General features: G+C 39.2%; 3 protein-coding genes across 5 annotated transcripts; 2 read left to right on the forward strand and 1 right to left on the reverse strand.

Moving 5' to 3' along the window:
• Positions 1-16: 16 nt before the first annotated feature.
• On the forward strand, positions 17-12,722 carry march6 (membrane associated ring-CH-type finger 6). The gene is made up of 25 exons (XM_005809859.3): positions 17-375; positions 1,678-1,777; positions 2,243-2,316; positions 2,503-2,646; positions 3,198-3,270; positions 3,375-3,543; positions 3,821-4,007; positions 4,565-4,626; positions 4,710-4,742; positions 4,857-4,908; positions 5,037-5,095; positions 5,184-5,264; positions 5,395-5,463; positions 6,600-6,674; positions 6,957-7,091; positions 7,176-7,396; positions 7,710-7,847; positions 9,001-9,223; positions 9,822-9,891; positions 10,108-10,289; positions 10,823-10,957; positions 11,058-11,147; positions 11,329-11,461; positions 12,016-12,151; positions 12,361-12,722. Exons 1-25 carry the CDS (start codon positions 357-359, stop codon positions 12,446-12,448), a joined length of 2,748 nt encoding a protein of 915 aa, XP_005809916.1. The 5' UTR covers positions 17-356; the 3' UTR covers positions 12,449-12,722.
• A 100-nt stretch (positions 12,723-12,822) lies between these two features.
• Positions 12,823-14,266, reverse strand: LOC102229368 (arylamine N-acetyltransferase 2-like). The gene has a single exon (XM_005809858.3). The coding sequence runs from the start codon at positions 14,209-14,211 to the stop codon at positions 13,180-13,182; it is 1,032 nt and encodes a 343-aa protein (XP_005809915.3). The 5' UTR covers positions 14,212-14,266; the 3' UTR covers positions 12,823-13,179.
• A 657-nt stretch (positions 14,267-14,923) lies between these two features.
• On the forward strand, positions 14,924-22,059 carry zdhhc20 (zinc finger DHHC-type containing 20). 3 transcript variants are annotated; one of them, XM_023326470.1, is made up of 14 exons: positions 14,924-15,060; positions 16,617-16,643; positions 16,980-17,074; positions 17,177-17,297; positions 17,389-17,458; positions 17,584-17,616; positions 18,367-18,487; positions 18,948-18,983; positions 19,163-19,292; positions 20,268-20,394; positions 20,549-20,638; positions 20,742-20,854; positions 21,731-21,772; positions 21,999-22,059. In XM_023326470.1, exons 1-13 carry the CDS (start codon positions 14,943-14,945, stop codon positions 21,766-21,768), a joined length of 1,119 nt encoding a protein of 372 aa, XP_023182238.1. In that variant the 5' UTR covers positions 14,924-14,942; the 3' UTR covers positions 21,769-21,772; positions 21,999-22,059. The 3 variants fall into 3 exon arrangements, with proteins under 3 accessions (XP_023182238.1, XP_023182239.1, XP_014328320.1); XM_023326471.1 differs by lacking the exon at positions 18,948-18,983; XM_014472834.2 differs by lacking the exons at positions 18,948-18,983; positions 21,731-21,772; positions 21,999-22,059 and having other exon boundaries at positions 20,742-20,862.
• Positions 22,060-24,405: the final 2,346 nt, after the last annotated feature.

Genomic DNA, 24,405 nt, shown 5'->3' on the forward strand with positions numbered 1-24,405 from the left:
AACAACACGGCCGTAACGCTTACGCATGCGCTGTTCCGTTTAGCAATTAGCCGTTTGTCGTCCAGATCCAAGCTCTCGAATTAGCAACACAATTTTCCCGAGTTTCGGTCTACTGTGGAATAGAAACATTTCCCGCACCAGAGATTAGGTGTTCAAGGCGAAAGGATAGAACACAACAAACACCTCGGTGTTTTCTGCTGGTAAACCATTTCACGACTGCCAATGCATCCGAACCGTAGGATACAGTCGTGTCGCTAGCGTAACACAGCTAGCTTGGCGATATTGCCTGTGTCGTTAATGGGTTCACGGTACGAGACTACCCTATTAGAGAACGTCATCGGTGTTTAGTCAATAACATGGACACTGCCGAAGAAGGTGAGTCTCTTGTTGCTTTTGAATCGGTGGTTAACAGCAGTCAGCTTCTGAAATTCATCTTTTAGAAACAAACCTGCTGCTCCCAAGCAGTTCTCCTAATGGCAGATGATTAGCAGCGGCTGTCAGTGAAATGTGAGGTAGATTCGAGAAGGCATGAGACCTGTATCAAATGTTATTTTTGTGCAACAAAGCTCCGCGTGATTGTAGATTTGGCTGAAATGTATTTTGATGTTGAGAGCGTTGGAGAAAAAAAAAAACCCAACAGAAATTACGGATGATGTCATCACTTTACTGTTATTTGTCCTTAAGCTTAGCTTTGCATAATAGTCAAGTACACTGCCCAGATCTAAACCTTAATCCAGTTAATAAATAAATCAACTAATAATGAAATGCTTACTTGGATTCTACTGGGGAAATTGTACTTGCTGGTCCAGGACGTGTTTTTTTATTCTTGTTGCAAGTTAGCATCGTTCTCAGAGTATGATAATGTCGATATCAACGTATTTGCAATAAGGTTTAGTTGCTTTTAATTAAATCTGTGGAAAAACACACTAGAAAATAGGAGAGGGATTTAGAAGAAAATACATTTTAAAAAGAAAAAGGGTCAAAAAAAGAGAAGAGTAACTAAATTGAAACGATGATAAATAAGTAATAACAGAAGCAACTGAAGAAATTAATTTAAAAACACACGGGTTTGTTTGGCAATACAGAGTATTACAGATATAGCAGATTTATATGAGCTGGTTTTTTGTTGCACATTGGCTTATCTGCAAGGGTTGCCAGCCTTTAGTGTCTAACAGATATTCTGCTAGGAGCTTCCCATCTGTAGGAAACTAAAAACATAACCTTAATAAATGCGGTGTATGTTGTTTCTTTAGTTTATACACCATAAGTGTTATTTTGTTTTAGCCATGTAAAATTTTCTGGCACTTTTCCTGGCATCTGATTAATCAGATTTTAAAACCATAGGAACGGACTGAGGGAAATTTATATGTCAACCTGTAATTGTAAGTATTGTAGTGTAGTAGTGTAGATTACTCACCCTTAGTTTCTCCCTGAATCCAGTTGAATCTTTATGAAATTACTTATCTGTGCATATCTTAAATCTATAATCCAAAACATTGTTTTTGTTATAGATAAATGTATCTATGTATGTATGTATCTATGTAATCATTTTACATTGTTATAGACAATATAAAATGATTACTAGATATCATTTTACATTGATATCTAGTAATTGTTTTTATTTCTAGCAATATCAATTGGTCTCATGTTCTGTGTTTTTTGGGGGTTTTTTTCCAGCGGATATTTGCCGTGTGTGTCGCTCTGAGGGGACCCCAGACAAACCCCTGTACCATCCATGCGTGTGCACCGGCAGCATCAAATTCATCCACCAGGAATGGTATGTGTCGGACTCAATCCTCTGGTCCGATACCTATTATTTTTTTCAAAATCTTTACAAGTGTCTAAATTAACAATTGACCCAGAAACCTTTTAATAGAGAGGTCTTTTGGTTAAACCTTTTGCATTATTCAAATATTGAATCCATTAATGCCTGATTGTGTTGGGTGTACATTTTATATTCTTGAATAATGAAGCAGGTGTCTTCAATGGGCCTTTAAATCTGATCTGAGCAACTTTTTTTCAATAATAATATAACAAGGTAATGTTAAGTTAAACCAGAAATTTATGAACTAATCAAGCTCAGAGTGTTTTCAACGTACCAATACACCTAATATTAAAGGCAGTTTTCTGTTTTTAGATGTCCTGATACTGTGGTTTCCTGTCAATATAAGTACTGTACATGATATTTCAGGGATGGCTGGCATTTTTCTGTATTTATTTATTTTTCTTCTAACGTCTGCAGTTTGGTCCAGTGGCTGAAACACAGCAGGAAGGAGTACTGTGAATTATGCAAGCACAGATTTGCTTTCACACCAAGTGAGTCCATCCATTAGAATGTTAGTACTCAACATGTTTACTAGTTGAGTATAGATCTATACAGTATTAGGTCCCATTATTAGTGATATTTCTTTAGCTTGATTCATGCATTCAAACAATATGAATTGTAAACAGAATGTTTTACTCTTGTCAGGAAATCTAACTTTCTTCTTCTGCCCACTTCAGTCTACTCTCCAGATATGCCCTCACGTCTGCCCATCCAGGACATCTGTGCTGGCCTGCTGACCAGTGTGGGTACAGCCATCCGCTACTGGTTCCATTACACGCTGGTTGCTTTCGCATGGCTTGGAGTGGTTCCTCTCACTGCATGTAAGTGATATTCTGTCATTACTTGCCTTGTTAGAAAATTGACTAGAAAGGGAAACAAAAATATTTTTGGAAGGTTATTATTGGGGGTTTTTTTTCTTAAAGTGATTCAGATTTTACCCAAAACAAATGAACCAATTAATTAAAGTTTGGAGTGTGAGCCTTAGTAAATTAGTAGGTGTTGAAGGCGTACCCAGGGCAGTAAGAACCAACAGAGACACGCAGAGGAATCATCACGGTCCAAAACAGGGATTACCTCACAATCACTGTACCACACCTATTGTGTAATCAAATCAACAGGAGACTCCCATTGGAAAAGCTTCACCAGGATTAATCGACTTGTGCTGATAAGTTATTTAACCTTTAACTGATGCAGCTTTTAGTTTCTCACATCTTTAGAAACAAGAGAGAAGTCATTCTATGACTCATTAGTTAGGAAAAAATAAGCATAAATCAACAGAATGACTGAATCAGTTCAAAATTGTGTTAATAAAAATCTAATAAAATTTTACAAGAATAAAACTTGTTTAATACTGTGATCTCTATATTTTCAGGTCGCATCTATAAGTGTCTTTTTACCGGCTCTGTGAGCTCTCTTTTGACACTGCCGCTGGACATGCTCTCTACGTAAGAAGAGATCATTTCCTATAAATGGATGATTCCCTGTTTGAAATTTTGAACAGTTTAGTTGCTGTTGTTTGCTTTAATATATTTCTGTTGTGTTTCTGCAGAGACAACCTCCTCGCAGACTGCCTTCAGGGTTGTTTTGTTGTCACTTGCACTCTGTGTGCATTCATCAGTCTGGTGTGGCTCAGAGAGCAGATTGTCCACGGTGGCGCCCCCCAGTGGCTGGAACAGCACCAGCCTCCACCCCCTAACCTTGCTGGACAAGCCAATGAGGTACACAACAACTTCATGTATTAAAAAAAGTGGACATTAGAAACTTCTAGACTAATATAACAATTGTATGTTTGGTGACCACTTAAATAGTATAAAGTGCAGGTTACAATGTATGTTTTCACTAACTGCAAATATAGGCTAATCATTCCAGACAACATCCAACACAAATAGTGAAAACTATACATATTATGATTTCTCATTCTTCAGTTAGTCAGATATCGAATGATTCAATAACCTTGGATTTAATAGTCCTGTTGGTCCAATATTTCACCCTTAGGGTCAAGCTCAAGGTCAGGGAGCAGCTGATGAGCCCCCTGGGGCCCAACCAGACCCCGCTGATCCTCCGGCTCAAAACGAGGCCGAGCCTGAACCCCCTGATGGCCCTCCAGACCAGCCTGATGACCCTGAGCTGGAAGAAGAGGGTGCACCTGCTGAAGATGGAGAGGCCAATAATGGAGCTCAAGGTTTCTGTATAATTTATCATATATTAATGCTTCAAGTAAAATAGAAAAACGAGTCTTGTTTAATTTTGACCTTAAAACTAGAGCAACTGTGACCTTTACTTATTACCAAGTTGTTACTTTTGATAAGTTATGTCCGAAAATAAAAATAAGTCTCACCATGCACCATGGAAAAGTTTATATTATTATTCTGTATAACAGCAAAGCTTTCCTTGAAGCGGAGGATTTTGCAATCCAAAATATAATTATTTTGAAAGACTAAGCAACATATTTGTGTTTGCTCTATTCGCAGCAAATACAAATGTTCTGTATTCGCGGCTACAAATGCAGAATATTTCACCTGGAATAAATATGTATTGTTTTTTTAACATTATGTTTACAAGACATATTTTGGAGTTGAAATTTTCACAGAACAATTTATTATTATACATTTGTCAATTCTGAAGACAAATTTCTTTTAACCTTTATGTCTTAATTCCTTTGCAGATATTTTCCTCCAAAATAGTGACATAATAATAATATTTGCTACATTTGAGTGTTTTACAATTTTTTTGCTTTAGATGACATGAATTGGAATGCCTTGGAGTGGGACAGAGCAGCAGAGGAACTAACCTGGGAAAGGGTAATGGCATAAAATCAGTAATCCTTTATGTCTAAAACGCCAACCTGTACCACATTGACTTGTAACTGTTGTTCCCCATTTAGATGCTTGGTCTGGATGGTTCCCTTGTATTTCTGGTAATTTATATTTACACTACATTTCTATGTGATCTGTTTATTATCTTATTAATAATTACCTATAAGGTCCAACAAAAGCTTTTCCTCTTGACACAACTTGTCTTTGTTTAATAGGAGCATGTGTTTTGGGTGGTGTCTCTCAACACACTCTTTATTCTGGTATTTGGTGAGTCGACTGAGACAAAGATGTGTAACAAGCATCATTATAAACTGCACTTAACCATAATACTCTTATTATTATTATTTTTTTATATACAAAAGATTTACTGTACATTTTTGCTCTTTGCTTATTAGCATTTTGTCCCTACCACATTGGACACTTCTCCGTTGTTGGCCTCGGCTTCGAGGAATATGTAAGACTCCACCTTTACTTTATCCCACTATAAGACACAGTTATGCTGTGGGATTTAATCTTTTGTTGTTGGTAACACTATACTTTAGGTCCAAGCATCTCACTTTGAGGGCCTAATCACGACGATTGTGGGTTACATACTGCTGGCCATGACTCTCATCCTGTGCCATGTATCCTTTGTTCTAAGATCAATACCCCATGTAAAATGTTTAATATTCAAAATAAATTCTAATAGATTAATTTAGGCCATGTTCTCGTGAAAATATCAACCGAAAGATATCCTTAATGAATATATTCTAGGGACTTGCTGCTTTGGTCAGGTTCCAACGTTCCCGGCGTCTCCTGGGAGTCTGCTACATTGTTGTCAAGGTAACCTCTGCCTTTCTGCTTTGTTTTTTATACTTGTATGTGGAAACATGCACTCCTTTTCTGTGTTTCTACAGCAACAAAGGCCTGAATATTTTTTTGCTAATATAAACAAAGTGAGAATATAGAAAAAACTCTTTATTGTTCAGTTTTGTTGTATTCTTAGAATAAACAGAGTGTAGTCAAGAGTATTTATAGGTGTTAAATTCTTAAAATATCGGACATTCTTCTATACAATATCAGTTACCATTTTAAATGTAACTGAGTAACCCTGACAAAACCTATGGGCAGCCTTCTATAATAAATGGTGGGAAAATATCTATTGCCACAAGTTTTCCAGCTGTGGTAGGCTGCAGCTTTAAGTACAACACAATAGAAATGACAAAGCATTCTACAGTTCTTATCCACAATGACAGGATCTTCTGCTCTTTGTATTGTTTTATTCATATTATCCCCCCGCCAGCTGGTTTCTCTATAGTGCGTTCTGATGGTTATTAAAACACACTGTTCACATACGCTGCATACTTTTATCAGACCAGCTTTGTGGTCACCTCGTGATATTTGCATGCTTGGTGTGCTTGTGTTGACATTGTACACTTTCCCATACACATGTACTGTGTGGTATGACAGTGATATTATGTATATAACTGAAACCACTGTGAACTTTTCCACTTCATAAAGCTACAGCAGTTCTTCTGAATCAAACAAGATGATTCAGATTTATGTTTTCTTTTTCTTTTTTTTTTTGATTGTACAGTCATTTTTTAATTCAGAAAGGATTAGATGGGCGTGCCGTGGTGGCGTAGTGGTTAGCGCGACCCGTATTTGGAGGCCTTGAGTCCTCGACGCGGCCGTCGCGGGTTCGACTCCCGGACCCGACAACATTTGCCGCATGTCTTCCCCCCTCTCCTTCCCCGTTTCCTGTCAGCCTACTATCATATAAGGGACACTAGAGCCCACAAAAGACCCCCTGGAGGGGTAAAAAAAAAGAAGAAAGGATTAGATGCACACTTTGGATAATTTGCCATTATAAAATGAATTAACTCTGCAGCCATGCATTATAACTGGTATTGGAATGAAATGAATGTGTATATAATTGAATGAATTAAAATGGCTGAAATAAACATGCTCTGTCAAAGGTTTCTTTGCTGGTTGTCGTGGAGATTGGAGTTTTCCCGTTGATCTGTGGCTGGTGGCTCGACATCTGCTCTTTGGTAAGACTCTTGATCTGATTTTGTTCCTGATATCTTGCATGTTGTTTTATGCTTAGGGGTGTTTGGTAGTTCGCTTTAGAGGCCAAATTTGGATCATAAAAAGCAAAGCTTTCTGTATTCTGATAGTTTTATGAACCTTAAAATGACTACTTGCAGTAGCTTGTGGATCAGACAGAAGAAATTCTAATTCTCTGAGTTAATGCATTGAAAGACTGATTTATTAGACCCAAAATGTGATTAGATTTTTTGGGTTTTTTTTAATGTTACCGTCTTTGTCTGCAGGAAATGTTTGACGCCTCATTGAAAGACAGAGAAATGAGTTTCAAGTCAGCACCTGGCACCACCATGTTCCTGCACTGGCTTGTGGGTATGGTGTACGTGTTCTACTTTGCGTCTTTCATTCTGCTTCTAAGAGAGGTGAGACCTGGTCTATTTTTGTGTATTTCAGCTTATAGTCATTTCACATTAAATTGATGTTAACATAAAATCCATCTCCATCAGGTTCTGAGGCCCGGAGTGCTCTGGTTTTTAAGAAACCTCAATGACCCGGACTTCAACCCAGTTCAGGAAATGATTCATTTACCCATCTACAGACACCTGCGGCGCTTCATCTTGTCTGTGGTGGTCTTTGGCTCAATTGTGTTGCTGATGCTGTGGCTGCCAATCAGACTTATAAAAGTGTTGATGCCCACTTTCCTCCCGTACAACGTAATGCTCTACAGGTAACCGGCAAGCAAAGCAACATTTTAGATCACATTTTACAGAACTGGAACTTGTTCTTTCTGCATCTAAAGTGGTTTGACAAACCACTTCCTTTTTCATGCAGAAACGCACAACTTCTTCTCTTAAGTTTGTGAACAAAAAAAAGAAATGTTGAGAGTATAGTCAACAAGGGGCTGGACAAACACATCTGTTGTGACTTGTTTGTTTTGAATGTGTCTGTGTGCTTTAGAAATGAATAAATATTATGGTAAATTAGTTGGTTGGAGAACACCATCAAGTCATTCTGTAATTATTTTACATCTTGTCTTTCAGTGACGCCCCTGTCAGTGAGCTGTCTCTGGAGCTCTTATTACTTCAGGTTGTCCTCCCGGCCCTGTTAGAGCAAGGACACACTCGCCAGTGGCTGAAAGGTCTGGTCAGAGCCTGGACAGTCAGTGCTGGCTATTTACTGTAAGTCAAATCCTGAACAGCATTAATACTTAAAATGTTGATAGTTTGTGTGCTCATCACAAATGTTAATCAGCATGTACAGGTGCTTTCCAATGGCATTTTCTACCACTTTTCATTTTTTCTCATGTCACCTTGGGATTTCAGGTGACAAACTAGTGCAAAGTTCTGAAGTTGAGGGAAAATTATACATGTTTTTTAAAATGTTTTTCAGATATTAATCTGAAATGTGTTGCATGATTTTTTTTGTCAACCCCATTACTATGATGCTGAAAATAAAATCCCATTTTAACAAACCGTCATATGATTAAAGAAGTGAATTGATCAGTATGTAATTTAACCCTATGCCCTGTAAATACAGCTGTTCTGTGAAGGTTTTGGTTTTGCTCAACTACGTTAGTGGGTAAACAAAATCATAAAATGTGGATATGTTTGAAGAAAAATTAGGTGGTGATTTAAACATCTGGTTGAGATCTGTTCAGTTCATCACCAGAAAATGTAGAGTCTGGCACAGCTACAGATCAATCAAAACATGGCTGTTCACCTGAAATGACAAGCTAGGCAAGCAGAGTATCATCATCATAGACGCAGCAGTGGTAAATCTGGAGGAGCTGTAGAGATTCACAGCTCAGGTTGAAGCATCACAAAATCTGGCTTTTATTGAAGAGCATTAACCAAGTCATAATAATTCTCATCAGTAGTTTGGCAAAAGAGACTAAGGTTTACATTTACATGCAAAATCCAGCTTGTGGTTAAACTTTGTACATCACCTTGGATTGATTGTCTCCATGGACAACCATGAGCCCCTTTCACAAAACAATTCAAGATGTGACCTAGACATCTTTTGGCCATACCTAGCGTTTTCTGAACGAGGTAGTCACAGTTGGCTGACTTGTGTGAGGAAAGTCCTTATCAGCTTTTGACACACATTATTTCTTGCCATTAACACACAGTAGAGGAATACAAATATACACCAGACCTTACAAAAAATTGAAAACCACATCTGTTTCCCTCCAGTTCACAATTACACACTACTTTACGCGTTCAAATTTTTTGTACTTCTACTGTACTTCATACAGCAGGGTATGTCAACAACTAGCAACATATGGTGCCCTTTTATTCCTGCCGCTGATCAACCTCTCTTTTCTGTCCGCAGAGACCTCCACTCCTACCTCCTCGGTGAACAGGAGGACAATGATGCCAACCAGCCTGCAAACAACAACAACAATAACAACCCTCCCCACGGTCCTCATAACAACAATAACAACCCAGCCCCAGCTGTTGGGGAAGGACTGCATGCGGCACATCAGGCCATCCTGCAGCAGGGGGGGCCAGTGGGTTTCCAGCCATACCACCGACCCCTGCGCTTCCCATTCAGAGTGAGACAGTCCTGTGGTTTTTAATATGCTTTACAATCATCTCTAGCTTACTCAATCCTATTTGAAATTTATTACCACTCTGAAAAACACAAAACCTTACAAAGTATTTTTGCCTAGTTTATAGTGCAAATATCTTAGCACACTTGAAATTTAACAAACTCGTATGCAAATAACTTTCAGATAGACATACAAGTTTGTTTCAAGTCAATAATTTGTTAATATTGATGAAAAAGTACTAGTGTCATCCACTGGCAGATTATTTCCCTTATAACATGGGAAAATATCTTGTCATAAGTGAAATAATCTGAACTCGAACTAGTACTATTTATTTTAGAACAAGCTCCTACATCTTGCTTAAGTTACTTGTAATATTTGCACTGGAAACTAGACAAAATACTTGGTAAGATTTTGTGTTTTTGCATTGTACACAAATTGCTCATAATTTGTACATCCTAAAGATACTATCAGAGAAAATCAAAAAATGTTTTTTCCCTTTCTCCAACTTTAAAATGTAAAGAAATCATATGTTTCTTAAGACTTCTATGCAATTGTTGTAAAGTATGAAAGTTTCTTACGTGGTTTGTCCTCTGTTCCCTAGATTGTGCTCCTGATTATTTTCATGTGCATCACTCTCCTATTGGCCAGTCTGGTGTGCTTAACTCTACCAGGTAAGGAGTGATGTCAAACAGCTAAACTAACAGATAAATTAATTCTTTGTTGAACTCCACCCAAACCATAATGAAAGGTCTGTCTCTTTCATACATACACATAATGATAAGTCTTTCCTGAACTATAATAAGTGAGGAGAGTCTTTTTTTTCCCTCTGTTACCACTACAAAGTTGGATGTGAGGTGAATAATTGCTCTGCCATGTGTGTGTTTCAGTATTTACAGGCCGCTGGCTAATGTCCTTCTGGACTGGAAACTCTAAAATCCACGAGCTGTACACAGCAGCGTGTGGTCTGTATGTCTGCTGGCTCTCGGTGCGTGGAGTCACTGTGTTGTTGGCGTGGATGCCACAGGGACGCATCGTAATCATTCACAAAGTCCAGGAATGGACACTCATGGTGAGCAGCGGAGTCTCAAGCTAAATTTTAATAAGCAAACAGGAGCAGTGGGAATTATTTCCTTTTCAAAGTACTGTGACTTGCTTTATAGAAAATAAGCATTTAATTAATTGTTGAGCAGATAGAATAAAAAGAAAATCAATATGGAATTGTTTGTTGTGGCTTACAATTTAAAGAAAAAAATTATTTTACATTGACATTTTTGACCCATGTAGCTAAAAATGTGTACAGCAGTGCTATAAAATTTAATGCTGCAAACATATTTAAAGAGAAATTTATAAATGTTTGTTTCTTAACTGTATTAGAGCAATTATGTATTTTTTGGAGTCTGAATGAAACTAAATTTCCTGCAAACTTGGAGGAAGTATTTATCTAAATCAGTTGGAAAATTTACACAAAATGTCATTAATCTTTTGAAAAAAAAAAAGTCAGATTGTTGCTTCTCTGTCATTTTTTTATCCAGTGATTATATATTTTTTTTGTCAAAGACCAGTGGGGGATCACTCTTGTCTTTGTTTATATTACTCATGTAGATCCTGAAGACCCTGGTTGTGGCTTTGCTGGTTGCTGGAGTCATCCCACTGTTACTGGGGCTGCTGTTTGAACTGGTGATTGTGGCCCCACTTAGAGTACCTTTAGACCAAACCCCTCTGTTCTATCCTTGGCAGGTAGGATTATATATGCATACAAGATTGTCATCTCACCAATTTTTCACTTAAACGTGCATTAAGAAGTTCTTATATGCTCATGTCTTGACGTTACTTTCAGGATTGGGCTCTTGGAGTTCTCCATGCCAAAATCATTGCAGCCATCACCCTCATGGGTCCACAGTGGTGGCTTAAGGCTGTAATTGAGCAGGTAAAGTATTAATGAATATGAAATATAAATATGATCCTTTTTAAATTTCCCAATTTAAAAAGTATCTGCTGACTGAGATTAAATTGCCTGTTCATTTTGTCTTTCTGTGAAGCCCTGAGATGACTTCTTTTGCTCAGTGGAGCTTTGATCTGAATCCTGTTAACTCTCCGCCTCTTTACAGGTTTATGCAAATGGAATTCGCAACATTGATCTCCAATTCATAATCCGAAAGCTGGCAGCTCCTGTTATCTCAGTTCTGCTGTTGTCCCTGTGTGTGCCGTATGTGATTGCTGCTGGAGTGGTTCCTGCTGTCGGTCAGTAATAGAAATGCTTTTTATTTTTATCACTTTAGACCACAGGTGTCAAACTCCAGTACTCAAGTCCTGCAACTTTTAGATGTGCCTCTGCTGCACCACACCTGAATATAATAATTAGGTCATTAGCAAAACTCTGGAGAACTGATCTACACAAGGAGGAGGTAATTAAGCCATTTCATTCCACTGTTTTGTACCTGTGGCACATCTAAAAACTGCAGGACAGCGGCCCTTAAGGACTTAAGTCCTCAAGGGCCGCTTGAGTTCAGTCAGTTCAGTCATGTGCTTTAGATGCTTTAGACCACTTTAAATTTATATGACACTTTCTTTCCTCCACAGTATCTAAACAACATATACACTCACATATGTACATGGACCCTTGCCCCTCCCACTCACCTCCCCTACAGAGTTTCGCTAAATGTCCATAAACAAATTCCGTCTTGCATCCAACTACTTTTTGTCGTCATCCACACGCCTCTAGCCTCATTCTGGTGATCACTTTTAGTCAGGACTAGGAGAAAAGTGAAGACCATATAGTTGTATTTTGTTTCCAGGTGTTACCCCTGAAATGGAGATCCTGATGCAGAGGAGAATCTATCCATTCCTCCTGATGGTGGTGTCACTCATCGGCATCCTGTCTTTCCAGATCAGACAGTTTAAACGACTTTATGAGCACATCAAAAATGACAAGTATGAATGTTTGTCTTCCATCATTTTTTTTTAACAATTCTAAAATCTTTATTTGTGTAATAAATTCTGGGACTCTTATTTTAATTTAGTCTCTTTTGAAACATTTAGCATTTTATGTCTTGATAGAAACATAAAATGCTTTTTATTCTTCAGCAAATCTAATTGGTTGTAGAAAAACGTCAATTCTGACATGTATTCTCCCAATGCAGGTACCTGGTTGGTCAGAGGCTTGTAAACTACGAACGGAAATCTAGCAGAGCAAACTCTATCCCATCCTCCAACCCCATCGCAGAGTAACATCTTTGTGTCCAATGTGTGCCACGTTTTTGCACCAGTTACCCACTGAAGACCACCCCCCCTCTGCACAGAGTAACTGTAGAGGGTATAAACATCATGTGTATTGTCATTCATGCCTTGCTTTTTGTGAAGCGCCGCCTCATAAATTGTACATGTGTAAATACTTTGAAAGCAGACTTTGTCTTATGAAAAAGGACAGTTGTGGATTAATGCAATGACCATTGTACATCTTAAAACCTGTATGTATAATTTATTAAATCAAAGTGACAGTTTACATTTTCTGTTGTATGTTTTCAGCAAAATCTGTCTGTGTGTGTGTGTGTGTGTGTGTGTGCGTGATTGCTCAGCAAAGTCACCTGGTAAAATTAGGATGGATAATTTTATTCTAATCATTAAATTACAAAAATGTAAAACCTTATTGAATTGAAATTACTTACCAAATGTTATAGCTGTGATCACAATTTCTTCAATTTTTCACTGTTAATTGGTCATTGCCAGGTCAAATTCTCAAAACCTAATCTAAGATTATTATCTTTCTATTCTGGTCAATTAAAAATAACTTCCTAGGTCAATTACCCTTGTGTACATTTTAGTATTTTTTGCTATCTAGTTTTTTTTAATTAAAAAACTATTCTCAAAATCAAAAAAATTGATAACAACCGGAAGCACCTCATGGGTACACCAGAAATTGTAGTTGTATATTTTGCCTTAAAAGTTATGACATCCATAAATCAGTATACAACTGGGGGTGGAGTAATTGTGTCGTCCTTTGGAATAAGTGGAGACTGAAGCACAATTCCAAAGTTTTCTGCCAGAACAGCTGGAATTTCTTCATCTTCAAGTTCCCTGGTTGTGGTTTCTAGCCCACCTCCCGTTGCTTCAGATGGGAATCTGGTGGTGATCAGCCTGCGGCCAATGTAAGACACCCTCCCGCCGGGTCTCAACACTGTGCAGAGGGACTTGCAGAAGAAGATGGAGCTAGGAGAGCTCTGGTGATACTGGCACATCTGGGTGAAGTCCTCCAGACGCCGAGGTTCCAGGGTGAACTTGTAGATCTCCGTCCAGTCCCCATCTTCGCCTCTGTTTTCCTCCTTTTGCCACTCCAGAAAGTGCACGTCGTCTATCCTTCTGAGACGGTAAACTCTGTGGCCCTGCTCCTGAGGACCACAAGTATCCAACGAAAGCGGGGCACTAAAACCAGCAGCGCCGAAACCGACATCACACAGCCACCGTTTCCCTTCGAGGTTGACCATTATGATCAAATGGTCAAACGGGGGCCCGTAGCAACTAGTTATGGAGTTCTTCACCTGACCTGAGAGCACAGTGACCTGGAAGCCCAGCTGGGTCAGCAGCCAGTAGAACAACGAGTTATTCTCAAAGCAAAAGCCACCCCTGCGCTGGTTCACAACCTTGTCGTAGAGGACCGGAAGGTCCAGCTTGACCTGTCCACCGCTGTGCACCGTCAGGTCTTCAAATGGCACCGACAGCAGGTGACAGGTGTGAACCGAGCGAAGCAGCTCCAGGCTGGGCACACCTGAAGGGCCTTCAAACCCGATCCGCGACAAGTACCGATCCACTTCCATCTTCACGGAAGACATTTTTTTTTTTTTACCTTCTATGCTTTCGGTCTCACGACGCTTTACTTCCACTTTCCTTTCCAGACTATTTTGGAAACCGAGTGCAGGGGAATTAATGGCAGAAAGCGAACAGGTCAAAACATAGTATTCCACATGAATGTGTGGATGTACAGGGTCAAAGTACATAAAAAGGGTACCCTCGTGGGCCGTGGCATATAATGCAGAGGCGCAGTTAAGGAAAACAGTGCTAGAGGCTGCTGCCCAATCCTCAGTAAGGTCCAGAAGTTCATCTCATATAATTTCCATAATTTGTCAAATTGAAAGGAAATTCACAGTTAAACTTTAGTCATTTATTAAGGAAAAAAATCAAAAAACATTTTTCAAAATATGATTTGTGGATGACTGCCTAGTTATGACTCTGCCATACTATAATATAAAACCGGCATATTTATAGTTAAATAAAATGTTTAAACTACACTATTTCTCTTTTCACACTGTCTCTTTTCAGTGCACAATATTTTTAACCACCAACTTGATCGACTGTCAGTTATTCTTACAATTTCTAGGTTGAAAATTTGCCTACACCCTTTGACTTAGTCAAATATCTAAATGCTATCATTTTTAGGTTGTGATAAACAGTGGTATTACTATTGGAGTCATTCAAACATCACAAGGGGTTCAAAGAGCTGCAATTTTGAGGTCAAAGCTGAAATGTTGAGAGAGACGTTTTATTTTATTTTATTTTATTTTCAGAACTGATATTTATTCCCTTCCTATGTGGTCCAAAAAGGTTTTAAAATATAAATAATCATGTATATATTTATTTAAGTTTGACTACTTCCGGTGTGGCTACGTGCTTGGTGACGTCTTCACTTCGAACACTCCCTGCTCCCAGAAGAACAGGGAGAGGGAGAAAGATGGCGCCCACTCACGTACTGAGATGCTGTCAACGGTGTTTAGCCTGGATCCCTGTGATTTTTATCGCCCTTGTCGTCTGCTGGTCCTACTACGCTTACGTGGTGGAGCTTTGTTTGTGTAAGTAGACGGGTCGCTGCTTTCTGTCGCGTCCCTGAAGGCTTTTCAGACGGACATGTTTTCATTGTAGTGTCCACTCACAAACACTCAGCTGCTGTGGCTGCTGTTGCTGCCATCAGGAAGTGAATGGGCTGCAGCTCAACAATGGTGCTGCCTGCCAGCCGGCTCCGAACACACAGATACGTGTCTGTTTGTCTGACATCTCGTCGGGTTGTACTGTATTCAGAAGGATATGTTTCGGGGAACGCGTAAGGTTTCACCAGCTGCACTTTAAGACTGCCGGTGTTTTGCATTTCTTGTTTTCTGCTCGGTTTGGACGGAAAGTGCGTTTTTATTGTTTTTTTTAAATTGAAAGAAGCAATAGTTAAATTTAAGTCTGACTTCTGTTTGTCCCCTTTATTTAATCAAGAGTTAACTTTTCTGCTTAATATTTTACTATGTATTACTCTTAATTTTATGTAAAACTTATATGAGCTAATTCTAGAAAGCCCCACTGTAAAGGCCAAGCTGAAGCTATGTTTGTACTCTGAAATGAGGCCATGTGATCCCCACCCTGCAGAGTAAAGATGCACCAACAATCTCACAAAGATTGAAATCAGCCAACTTTACCTCAATTGGTGATCCATCCATCAATTGTCTATACCTGCTTAGCAGGGTTGCCAGGGTAGTGGGTGTCAGCCTGATGCCTACCTCCACCAGTCACTGGATGAGAGGAAGGGTACATTCAGGACAGGTAGCCAGTCTTATCTCAGAGTCACACAGGATAAACAGTGATGCACATGCATTCACACACAATTTAGAGGAACCAAGTAACTTAATAAGTCATGTTTTGGTGCTGTGGGAGGCAGCTGGAGTACCCAGAGTTAACCCACACAGGATGAACAAGCAAATTCAATGCAAAAATACCCTGACAGGGATTCAAACCCAGAACATTCTTGTTGCAAGGCAACTGAGCTAATTTTTAAGTTGATCATGAATGCATAAAACGCTGTAAAATAGCACTGGTTTTGGGGGTGTAAATAAAAAAAATGGCTAAAGGCGATGTGCTTTGAGGAATAAATGGAGATGTCATAGAAACCAAATCAGAATCTGTAAGTTTGACTTCAAAGGAAATCTGTCTTGACCAGGAAAAAGTGCATCTCTACATAAAATTCATAAAGTATTAAATTAGCTACTAATTGGCTAAAGTTTTCCTTTATTAAGATCATGACTCTGGCCCAAGAATAACTTTTTGGGGTTTAATTCTTTGTAGTACACAGGATAGAGATAAAAAAAAAAAAAAACTTTGTTTCTTAAAAAGATCATAAAAACATTTCTGGAAGTCCAGGTCAAAGAGCATCACTGGAAATTTCAGTAAATTTCCACTTGGATTTTCTTGTCCCACCTTGCATATTACCGTGGTTGACTGAGTGTTTTCTCCATCCTGAAATGCCACTTAAATATCTTTTGAATCTCCAGTTGTCGTTTTTTTTTGTTATTGTGCAGAAAGAAACTTTTTATTTCTGTTTGATTAAGACTATTTTCTAACATTTATGTTTTCTCTGTATCCCTTACAGACACCATTACCATGATGGGAGAGCGGAGTAAGTACTGCAAAAGATGAAAAGTGTTTAATTTGTTGCGAATGGTATTTCACTGAGCTGAGCCTGTTCGGATTAATCTCCCTAAAGTCTGCTGTAATGCACTCTGTAGACTTGCTGGCACAGAAAAGTTTGCTTGCTTGTCTCCCGGCAGCTCCTCCTTAATCAGCACTACCCATTTGCAGTCTTCTCCCATTAATTATATAACTGTATCCTCATCAGGCCTGTAGTCTGAGTAGCAGCAGTATTACCATAACTCATGTTCTGTGTCTGCACACTTGCTGGATGGTTTGTGTTACTCTCCCGCTGATCCATTCTCCCTCCCTCCCCCGCCTCCAGTTGTCTACCTGATCTTCTTCCACGTCTCTTTCGTCATGTTTGTGTGGTCTTATTGGAAGACCATCTTCACCAAGCCTGCCAACCCTTCCAAAGAGGTACAAGATCCCATAGCATTCCCTTTCTGTCTGCATGCTTCTGATCCCCTGCCATGACGAAACCAGCTGGATGATAAAAGCGTCGTGTCCACTCCGTTTCAGTTTTGCCTGCCAAAAGCCGAGAAGGAGCGCTACGAGAAGGAAGAGAGGCCAGAGTCCCAGCAGGAGATCCTGTGGCGAGCCGCCTCCACCCTGCCTCTGTACACTCGCACGGGCGCCGGAGGTAAGGCTGCGTCACCCGGCTGGTAACAGGGATATACTGTCATTCATAGTCACCCAGTTATGACTATAAGAATGTGCGAATCACGTTGCAGCGATCCGCTATTGCGACCGCTGTCAAGTCATCAAGCCGGACCGGTGTCACCACTGCTCCGCATGTGACATGTAAGAGAACCGGACTACCTTCACGAAATTCTGCTCTCCTATCAACTCTTTCTTTTTTTGTTGTCGTTCATTTTTTTGTGTGTCTCTGTGTAATTTGACCATTTGTTTTTTGTTTTGCTGCAAAGGTGTGTGCTGAAGATGGATCACCACTGTCCTTGGTAAATCTGATCTGCTTCCTGCTCTTACAGTCCCTTAGAAAAGTACCAAAACTCCTTGAGCCATTAAACGCATCCAGAGCTACAATAGACTGGTTTATATGGAAGCATAATCATGGGTTACAATGACCTGGACCTAAATCTATTTTGTTTTGCAAGACATGAAAAGTGTTGCTCATGGGTAGAAGAGTCAGGGTGTAGTGGTGCAAAGCTGCACGTACCAAAGGACTTGCAGATGTAATTGCAATTAAAGGTTGTTAAATCTTGCGGCCAAATTTACATGGTAGCCGCTTTTCTAGATTTTGTTTGTAAAAGACTTTAAAACCCACAAGTAGTTGTCTTTCCAGCTCATGTTTGTGAGTCTGTGTGCCTTTAATATGATATGATCTGTAAAACTTTAAATAGTATAAAAACGTTGATATAGCATTAAGGTTGAGTGTTTTCACATGTAAGACACATTTGCTTCACTTCCAGTCAACGATTGGAAAACTCGTGACCAGACCTTAAGAATGCCATTGATTTTTTTTTTTCTCTCTCTCTCTCAGTCAATTATTAGTCACTTTATCATTACGGATTGAATGTTTTCTCTCTCCTATAAATAGGAAAATGCTTAATACATAAATAAATTTGCTTAATATTTATCTTTTTTGGAGCCCCTTAATGCCTGTAATACTCCAGAATTTTCACTTCCTTTTTGTAATGTTGAATTTCTCTCTAATTAGGTGATTGTTAATGAATTTTGTGTGTGTGCAGGGTGAACAACTGCGTCGGCTTCTCTAACTACAAGTTCTTCATCCTCTTCCTGGCCTACTCGCTGGTGTACTGTCTGTTCATTGCTGCCACGGTTCTACAGTATTTCATAAAGTTCTGGACCGTGAGTACTTGATGCAGAGGTGTCGGCTCTGTGTGTGTTTTGTGTGTGTGTGTGTGTGTGTGTGAGTGAGTTCAGATGCAGATCTGTTCGGAATGAGCTTCCACTCAAATGGTTGTGCATGGCGCTGACTTCTCCTGTGCTGTCTTTTTATTTTTTTTTCCCTCTGTCCGCTCTCACCCTTGACCCTTTGACCCGGTTCTCTCCCAGTTTCCTCGTCTGAAGTCGTGGCACACAACACACAATTGTTCTCCAATTTTTCTCTCTCCACGATCAGAACCACCCATCACACCGCTAGAACAGCAGCAAACACTCTTGCAGCCGCTCCACTTGCATTTCCTTTCATTTCTTCTCTCTCTCCATTCTCACTTGTTTATCCTCTTTTTTTCGTCAGCCTTCTCCTTGCTTTCTCCCTGTTTTCTCCTGTTGTTCCTAACTGGTCTTGTTTCTGTTTATACTAAAGCTTTGTCGTAGGAAATCGGCAGAGAACTGCCCAAAGGTAACCCCGCCGTCCTCTGAAGCAACGAGTTTTGCTTGCCATCGTGATACGCATGCAGTGACATGATTCTCATCCTACTGTTGCCCGCGTTGCTTTATCCCTTCGTCCTTTCTAAAATTACCATCCCTGTAAATTTGTTATTGATCCCCGTTTCCCTCTCCTCCCATCTCTTCCCACAGAATGAGCTGAATAACTCTGCCAAATTCCACGTCCTGTTTCTTTTTTTTGTGGCGGCCATGTTCTGCATCAGTATTCTCTCCCTCTTCAGCTACCATCTGTGGCTCGTAGGGAAGAACAGGTCCACAATAGGTAATGCATACACATGCATTCAACAATTGTTATTTTTTTTGTTTGTTGTTGTTGTTTTTTTTTGCTTTTTTAAGGATGCTTATTAACTAAATTTGCAAAAATGCAGTAGGAGTTTTTTTTTTTTTTATGGACTCAATGATTTGTTGACATTTTACGCAGCCTTGCAGGGTACTGATGCAGTTAAAAGAAAAAAAATTCCAGACTTTTTAAAATTCCTCTATATAAAAGTATAAAACTTAGAATTGATCAAATATGAAAGCATTTTTACATTTACTTATCCTACTCAATAATTACCATGGGTTTTGAGTACTTAGTCAATCAAAAATAAAAAAAATGCCTCTAAATTTTTTTAGTTCTGGGATTTTTTTTTACTAGTCCCCACTTAATTGAATCACATCAAGTTGAAATTTATCCGTCATAGTTTCTAACTGATGTAAATTTGTTCAAATGCATAAGGAAAAAATATTTCCATCACTTCATTGTTTCATGATTTTTTTCAAGAACAAAAAAAGAAAAAAAATGACAGACTTTTTTTGTGCTCACATAATGGGAGGGAAAATGTAGATCCCTATCTTAAATTTTAGATATCTTTATCCAGCATGTCCCACGACAGACAGAGGCTGAGAGGAGAAAACAGAACAACTTGTTGTGATGTTTTCACATTTGTATTACCTGCTGAAGGCCGTGCTTTTTATAAATGATCAGCAGACATGCTTATAATTTCCTTTGAAATGACTTCTTCCTCTGACTTCAGTTTAAAACACCTTACTATGAAAGGACATAACAGAAATAAAGACTTTCAAGAAACCTGTAGTTTATTTCTTTTTGTTAGCAGAAAGAGCCGTATGAATAAAATCAATCTTACTTATGAGACAGTCTGTCTGTGTTTTTCCTCTCCTGCTTATGATAGGTTCTACATGTTCCAGTGTTTTATTACTTTATGGTCTCTCTCTTTGCTTTGCTTCTTCACTGCAGAGGCATTCAGAGCGCCGGTCTTTAGAACAGGCTCAGATAAGAACGGTTTTTCTCTGGGTTTCCGGAAGAACATCGCTCAGGTCTTCGGCGACCAGAAGCAGTACTGGCTACTGCCGATCTTCACCAGGTAACAGACTTGCAGTTTTGGAGACACAGAAGATACATTGAGCTAAGGGTTTTTTTTTTTTAGCATATTTGTATTTAGGCTCCAGTTCATGCAAAGTTTGTTCCCTTTTAAATTTCATTTGTTAATCTTAAGTTTTTTTCCCCATTTGCTCCAGTCAGGGGGACGGTCTGACGTTTCCCACCCGATTGGTCAACGCTGATGCAGAGCAAGCCACTGTCACTCTGCAACCTGATTCCAATAAATGGTGATGAGGTTTTTTTTGTTTTTTTTTCATATATACATTAAAACATACTTCCTTTTGTCTCTTCCTGTTTGGAAAGCAGGGCTAATAGAACTTCATCTTACAGCGTGCCGGAGGTCTCTGTGAGCCCCCTCAGTGAGTCACAGAACCGCCTTCTGAGCAACGAGCAGCAGGCCAACAACGCTGAAGACCACCTGGCCGAAAACTTCCTCAAATCAGGTAAATGAGGGACGCACCAATCCACCTTTTTTTCCCACTTGCGATATGAGGATATGAGGTTTAGTACCGTTCTAATACAGAAAAACAGTGCTGAATTGACTTGAAACATTTCTCTTTTTTTTTTTACCCCTCCAGGGGTTTTTTTGTGGGCTCTAGTGTCCCTTATATGATAGTTGGCTGACAGGAAACAGGGAAGGAGAGGGGGGAAGACATGCGGCAAATGTCGTCGGGTCCGGGAGTCGAACCCGCGACGGCCGCGTCGAGGACTCAAGGCCTCCGAATATGGGTCGCGCTATCCCCTTACGCCACCACGGCACACCCAAAACATTTCTCTTTTTAAACATAAATATGCAAAATTACAAAATTGTTTGGTAACTATGCACTAGTACAGCACACCTAAATACACCAATAGTTTCACAAGCCTGGCCAAACGTAAAAACAACACAACTGTAATTTGTTCAGTCAGTGGACTCTGGAATATAATGATTTTTCTGTAATACTCCAAAAACATTGGAGTATAGCAGCCAATGTAAAATAAATAATGAATATGAAACTGACAAAAACAGTAGGTTGACTATCTTGGTCAAACAGCACTAAAGAAAGTGGTCAGAAAGTGAAATTAGGCATTCTAAATATAATGTAAAATAAATAAAGCCTCACACCTCTCAGAGCACAAAGCATAGTACTGAGAGAATAGATCTGTCCTTATGGATCGGGCACAATGTCACCAATACCCCATGTAGAAATTATTTTCAATATGGGACCAATACATATATTAACGTCAGATCGGTGCATCTCTTTATGAAAATGATTGCATTAATCTAGATTTAATTAGACATTTGTGTACCTTACTGTGTCTTCACTTTGACTTCACAGCCGAGAGTGAAACCGTCACCATGGAGAGTGAGTCCTAACCAGGTAAACAAAGTCCACTCAGACCAATTCATTTCAACTCAGTGGGCATGTAACATTAATGTTTACATGCATGTTGGGCTTTCTAATTAATTATTTGAAGCATTGTATCTTCAGGCTGGACTGATAAGTTTGAATGTATTGTGACATTTCTTGACGATGCAAGGTTTTGATTTTTTTTGTAACAAATAAGGAGCAGTGCTTAATTTGTTCTGTTTCTTCTGGGCCACAGGCGAAACACATGTCATCTAATGCGCTGCCTTAAAAAAAACAAAACAAAAAAAAAAAAAAAACAGTCTTGTTCATCACTATGGCAACAGTCCCCATAAGTGGATTCCTCACGGACACATTCAGAGAACCTTTTTGGAAACGCAGTCCGCTGGCACAGGGCACCACAGTATTGCTTTAATAGCCTTGGCGTTTTTGCATGCAGTGTTGGATGGACATCTCTTAAACACGGGTTCCCCATCACCACGCTCGGCTCGGACGCATTTCTCTCCTTTTGTTTTGCAAGTGTAAGAAGATCTACAGGATTCTTCAGTTGAACTGTTTTTTTTTGTTGTTTTTTAATATAATTATTCTTATTTTTGTGCCAAAAGACTCCACGATGCACCTGATCTCAGACGCGCCAAGGGCACTGTAAAATTTTTCAGCATTTTTTTTTAAACCAACCCATATAGTGGAGATGGATCCTTGCTACCCATTCTGTGCATCTCATAGAAAATTATAAAGCTGGAGTGATTATTATTATTATTATTATTATTTTTTGCACCTTTTGGAGATGGATGTTTCTGCCACCAAAACCTGGACCGTTGCAGAGGACTCTACCCCACGGTTCAGTGGACTGTGCCTGTCCTCGGCATCAAAGACTGGAGCCAGACTTTACGTGGAGAGATATTTGAGCACAAGATGGCGCATTTGCACTTTGTTGATATTAATTGTCCAACAAAACAGCATTTTCTTTTCCTTTTCTTTCCTTTTTTTTTTTTTTACTTTAACGTATCCAAACGATATCAATGGTGTGACAGATGTTGTTTATGTTTATGTGTTACAGCTCAAGTCACAGTCATCAAAAACTGACTGAAAGGATTAGCTCAAAGTGTCTTCGTGGCTAGATGGCGTTGAATTATGCTGCTTTAAAAAAAATGAAACAGTTGAACCTGGAAGGTGTTTTACCCAGTGCACTCTGGCTATCTTCTTTTTTTTTTTTTACTGTCTGGTGGTTGATTTCCACAGCTCACAGCTTCAACCTTTACCAAGACACCTGCTGCCAAATAAGGGCTGAGATGTCAGGTCTGACATCTGAACCTGAAGTGTTTACAGCATCTTAGCTTTATCCTAACCTCACAGGCCAGTGTCATCACATCCCGAAATGGATGCAGCAGTTTCTGTGATACATTTTTCTGAATGCTTTTATATTTCTCTGAAACTTGTTGCTTTACCAGTTTCAGACAGTAGGTGGAGAGAATGTGCTTTTTTTGTGTGCACCAAGGCAGATGCAGTTAAAACCAGATGTTCACGTACTTTAAAAAGACACAACCTTATTCTTTACGCCTTTTCTGATTGTAAATCACACAGAACATTTCCTGTTTTAGTTCAGTTAAGGTTACCGCATTACTTTCTGTTTGCTAAATGCCAGGTTAATGAGGAACAGTTTGTGAATTTTAGAAAACTCTCGTAAAATTGTTTTTTAAACTGTCTGTATTGGGTTTAGCGTTCTGGGTGTCTTTCCATAAACCACTTTGTGGTGGTAGAATTAGGGTCATTGAGGAGACCTGTTTTTGCCTGGGCTTTAACTTCCTAGCAGATGTCTTCAGATGCTGTTTCAGTGTAGTCCCTATTATTAGAGGGGGCCAACTGTGTTGTGAATCACACCAGTTTGCAGTAAAACAGCCACATGATACCGTCCTCCCCGTACTTCAGTTTGGGATGGCGTGCTATGGCTGGCAAGCTTTATATTTCATTCCTCTCTGTCAAATGATGGTAGTGATGGACGAGTATTCTCCGACTGTAATGTGTGTGTTTTTTTTTAATGTTTGTTTTGGAGTAGCGGTTTCATTTTTGCTGAGCGATGTCTTTACATCATCATGTGGGTTTTTCCCAAATTACTCAAAGGTAGAGCTGGGCAATAAATCAATAACAATATATATCGCAATGGATGAGTGATCGATATCAACAGAAAATACATCAAAGAGAATGTTCAATAATTTCAGTGAAGTCCGACGCAGAACCACACAGCATTCTGGGGGGCGTAGGCAGAGGGAAGGCGTTTGTCCCACAACTACTGACGGCTAGCTTAGCAAGATGGGTGGCATCAACTAACTTACCCATTGTTTTGTTACCTAGCAACAACCTTGTTGAGTAAGTTTTGTTTCTAAGCAGTTAAGAAGCATGTGGCAAGATGAAAACAAAAAAAAAATTGGAGTGGAAGGGGAAAATGAGTACAAAAGCTTGGTGGTGGATAAAACATGAAAGATTATGCCTGCGATTTGGCAGTATTTTACATATTTTAAAGGAAAAACTAATCAATAATTATCAATATTGACTGATATGAAATGTTTATATTGTGATATGTTTTTAAATCATGTTACCCAGCCCTAATTGAAGGCATCATAATTCAATTAAAAAAAAACTTTGTT

Source organism: Xiphophorus maculatus, chromosome 21 (genome assembly GCF_002775205.1).
Source record: "Xiphophorus maculatus strain JP 163 A chromosome 21, X_maculatus-5.0-male, whole genome shotgun sequence".
NCBI classification, from domain to species: domain Eukaryota; kingdom Metazoa; phylum Chordata; class Actinopteri; order Cyprinodontiformes; family Poeciliidae; genus Xiphophorus; species Xiphophorus maculatus.

Coding starts and splice junctions, on each gene's coding strand:
- LOC102229368 (XM_005809858.3), bottom strand. CDS start 14,211: ATGTACTTTGACCCTGTACATCCACACATTCATGTGGAATACTATGTT.
- march6 (XM_005809859.3), top strand. Junction 3,544..3,820: donor TTGCTGGACAAGCCAATGAG/GTACACAACAAC, acceptor TTTCACCCTTAG/GGTCAAGCTCAAGGTCAGGG. Junction 7,092..7,175: donor TCATTCTGCTTCTAAGAGAG/GTGAGACCTGGT, acceptor CATCTCCATCAG/GTTCTGAGGCCCGGAGTGCT.
- zdhhc20 (XM_023326470.1), top strand. CDS start 14,943: ATGGCGCCCACTCACGTACTGAGATGCTGTCAACGGTGTTTAGCCTGG. Junction 17,075..17,176: donor CTGCCAACCCTTCCAAAGAG/GTACAAGATCCC, acceptor ACTCCGTTTCAG/TTTTGCCTGCCAAAAGCCGA. Junction 17,617..18,366: donor ATGGATCACCACTGTCCTTG/GTAAATCTGATC, acceptor GTGTGTGTGCAG/GGTGAACAACTGCGTCGGCT.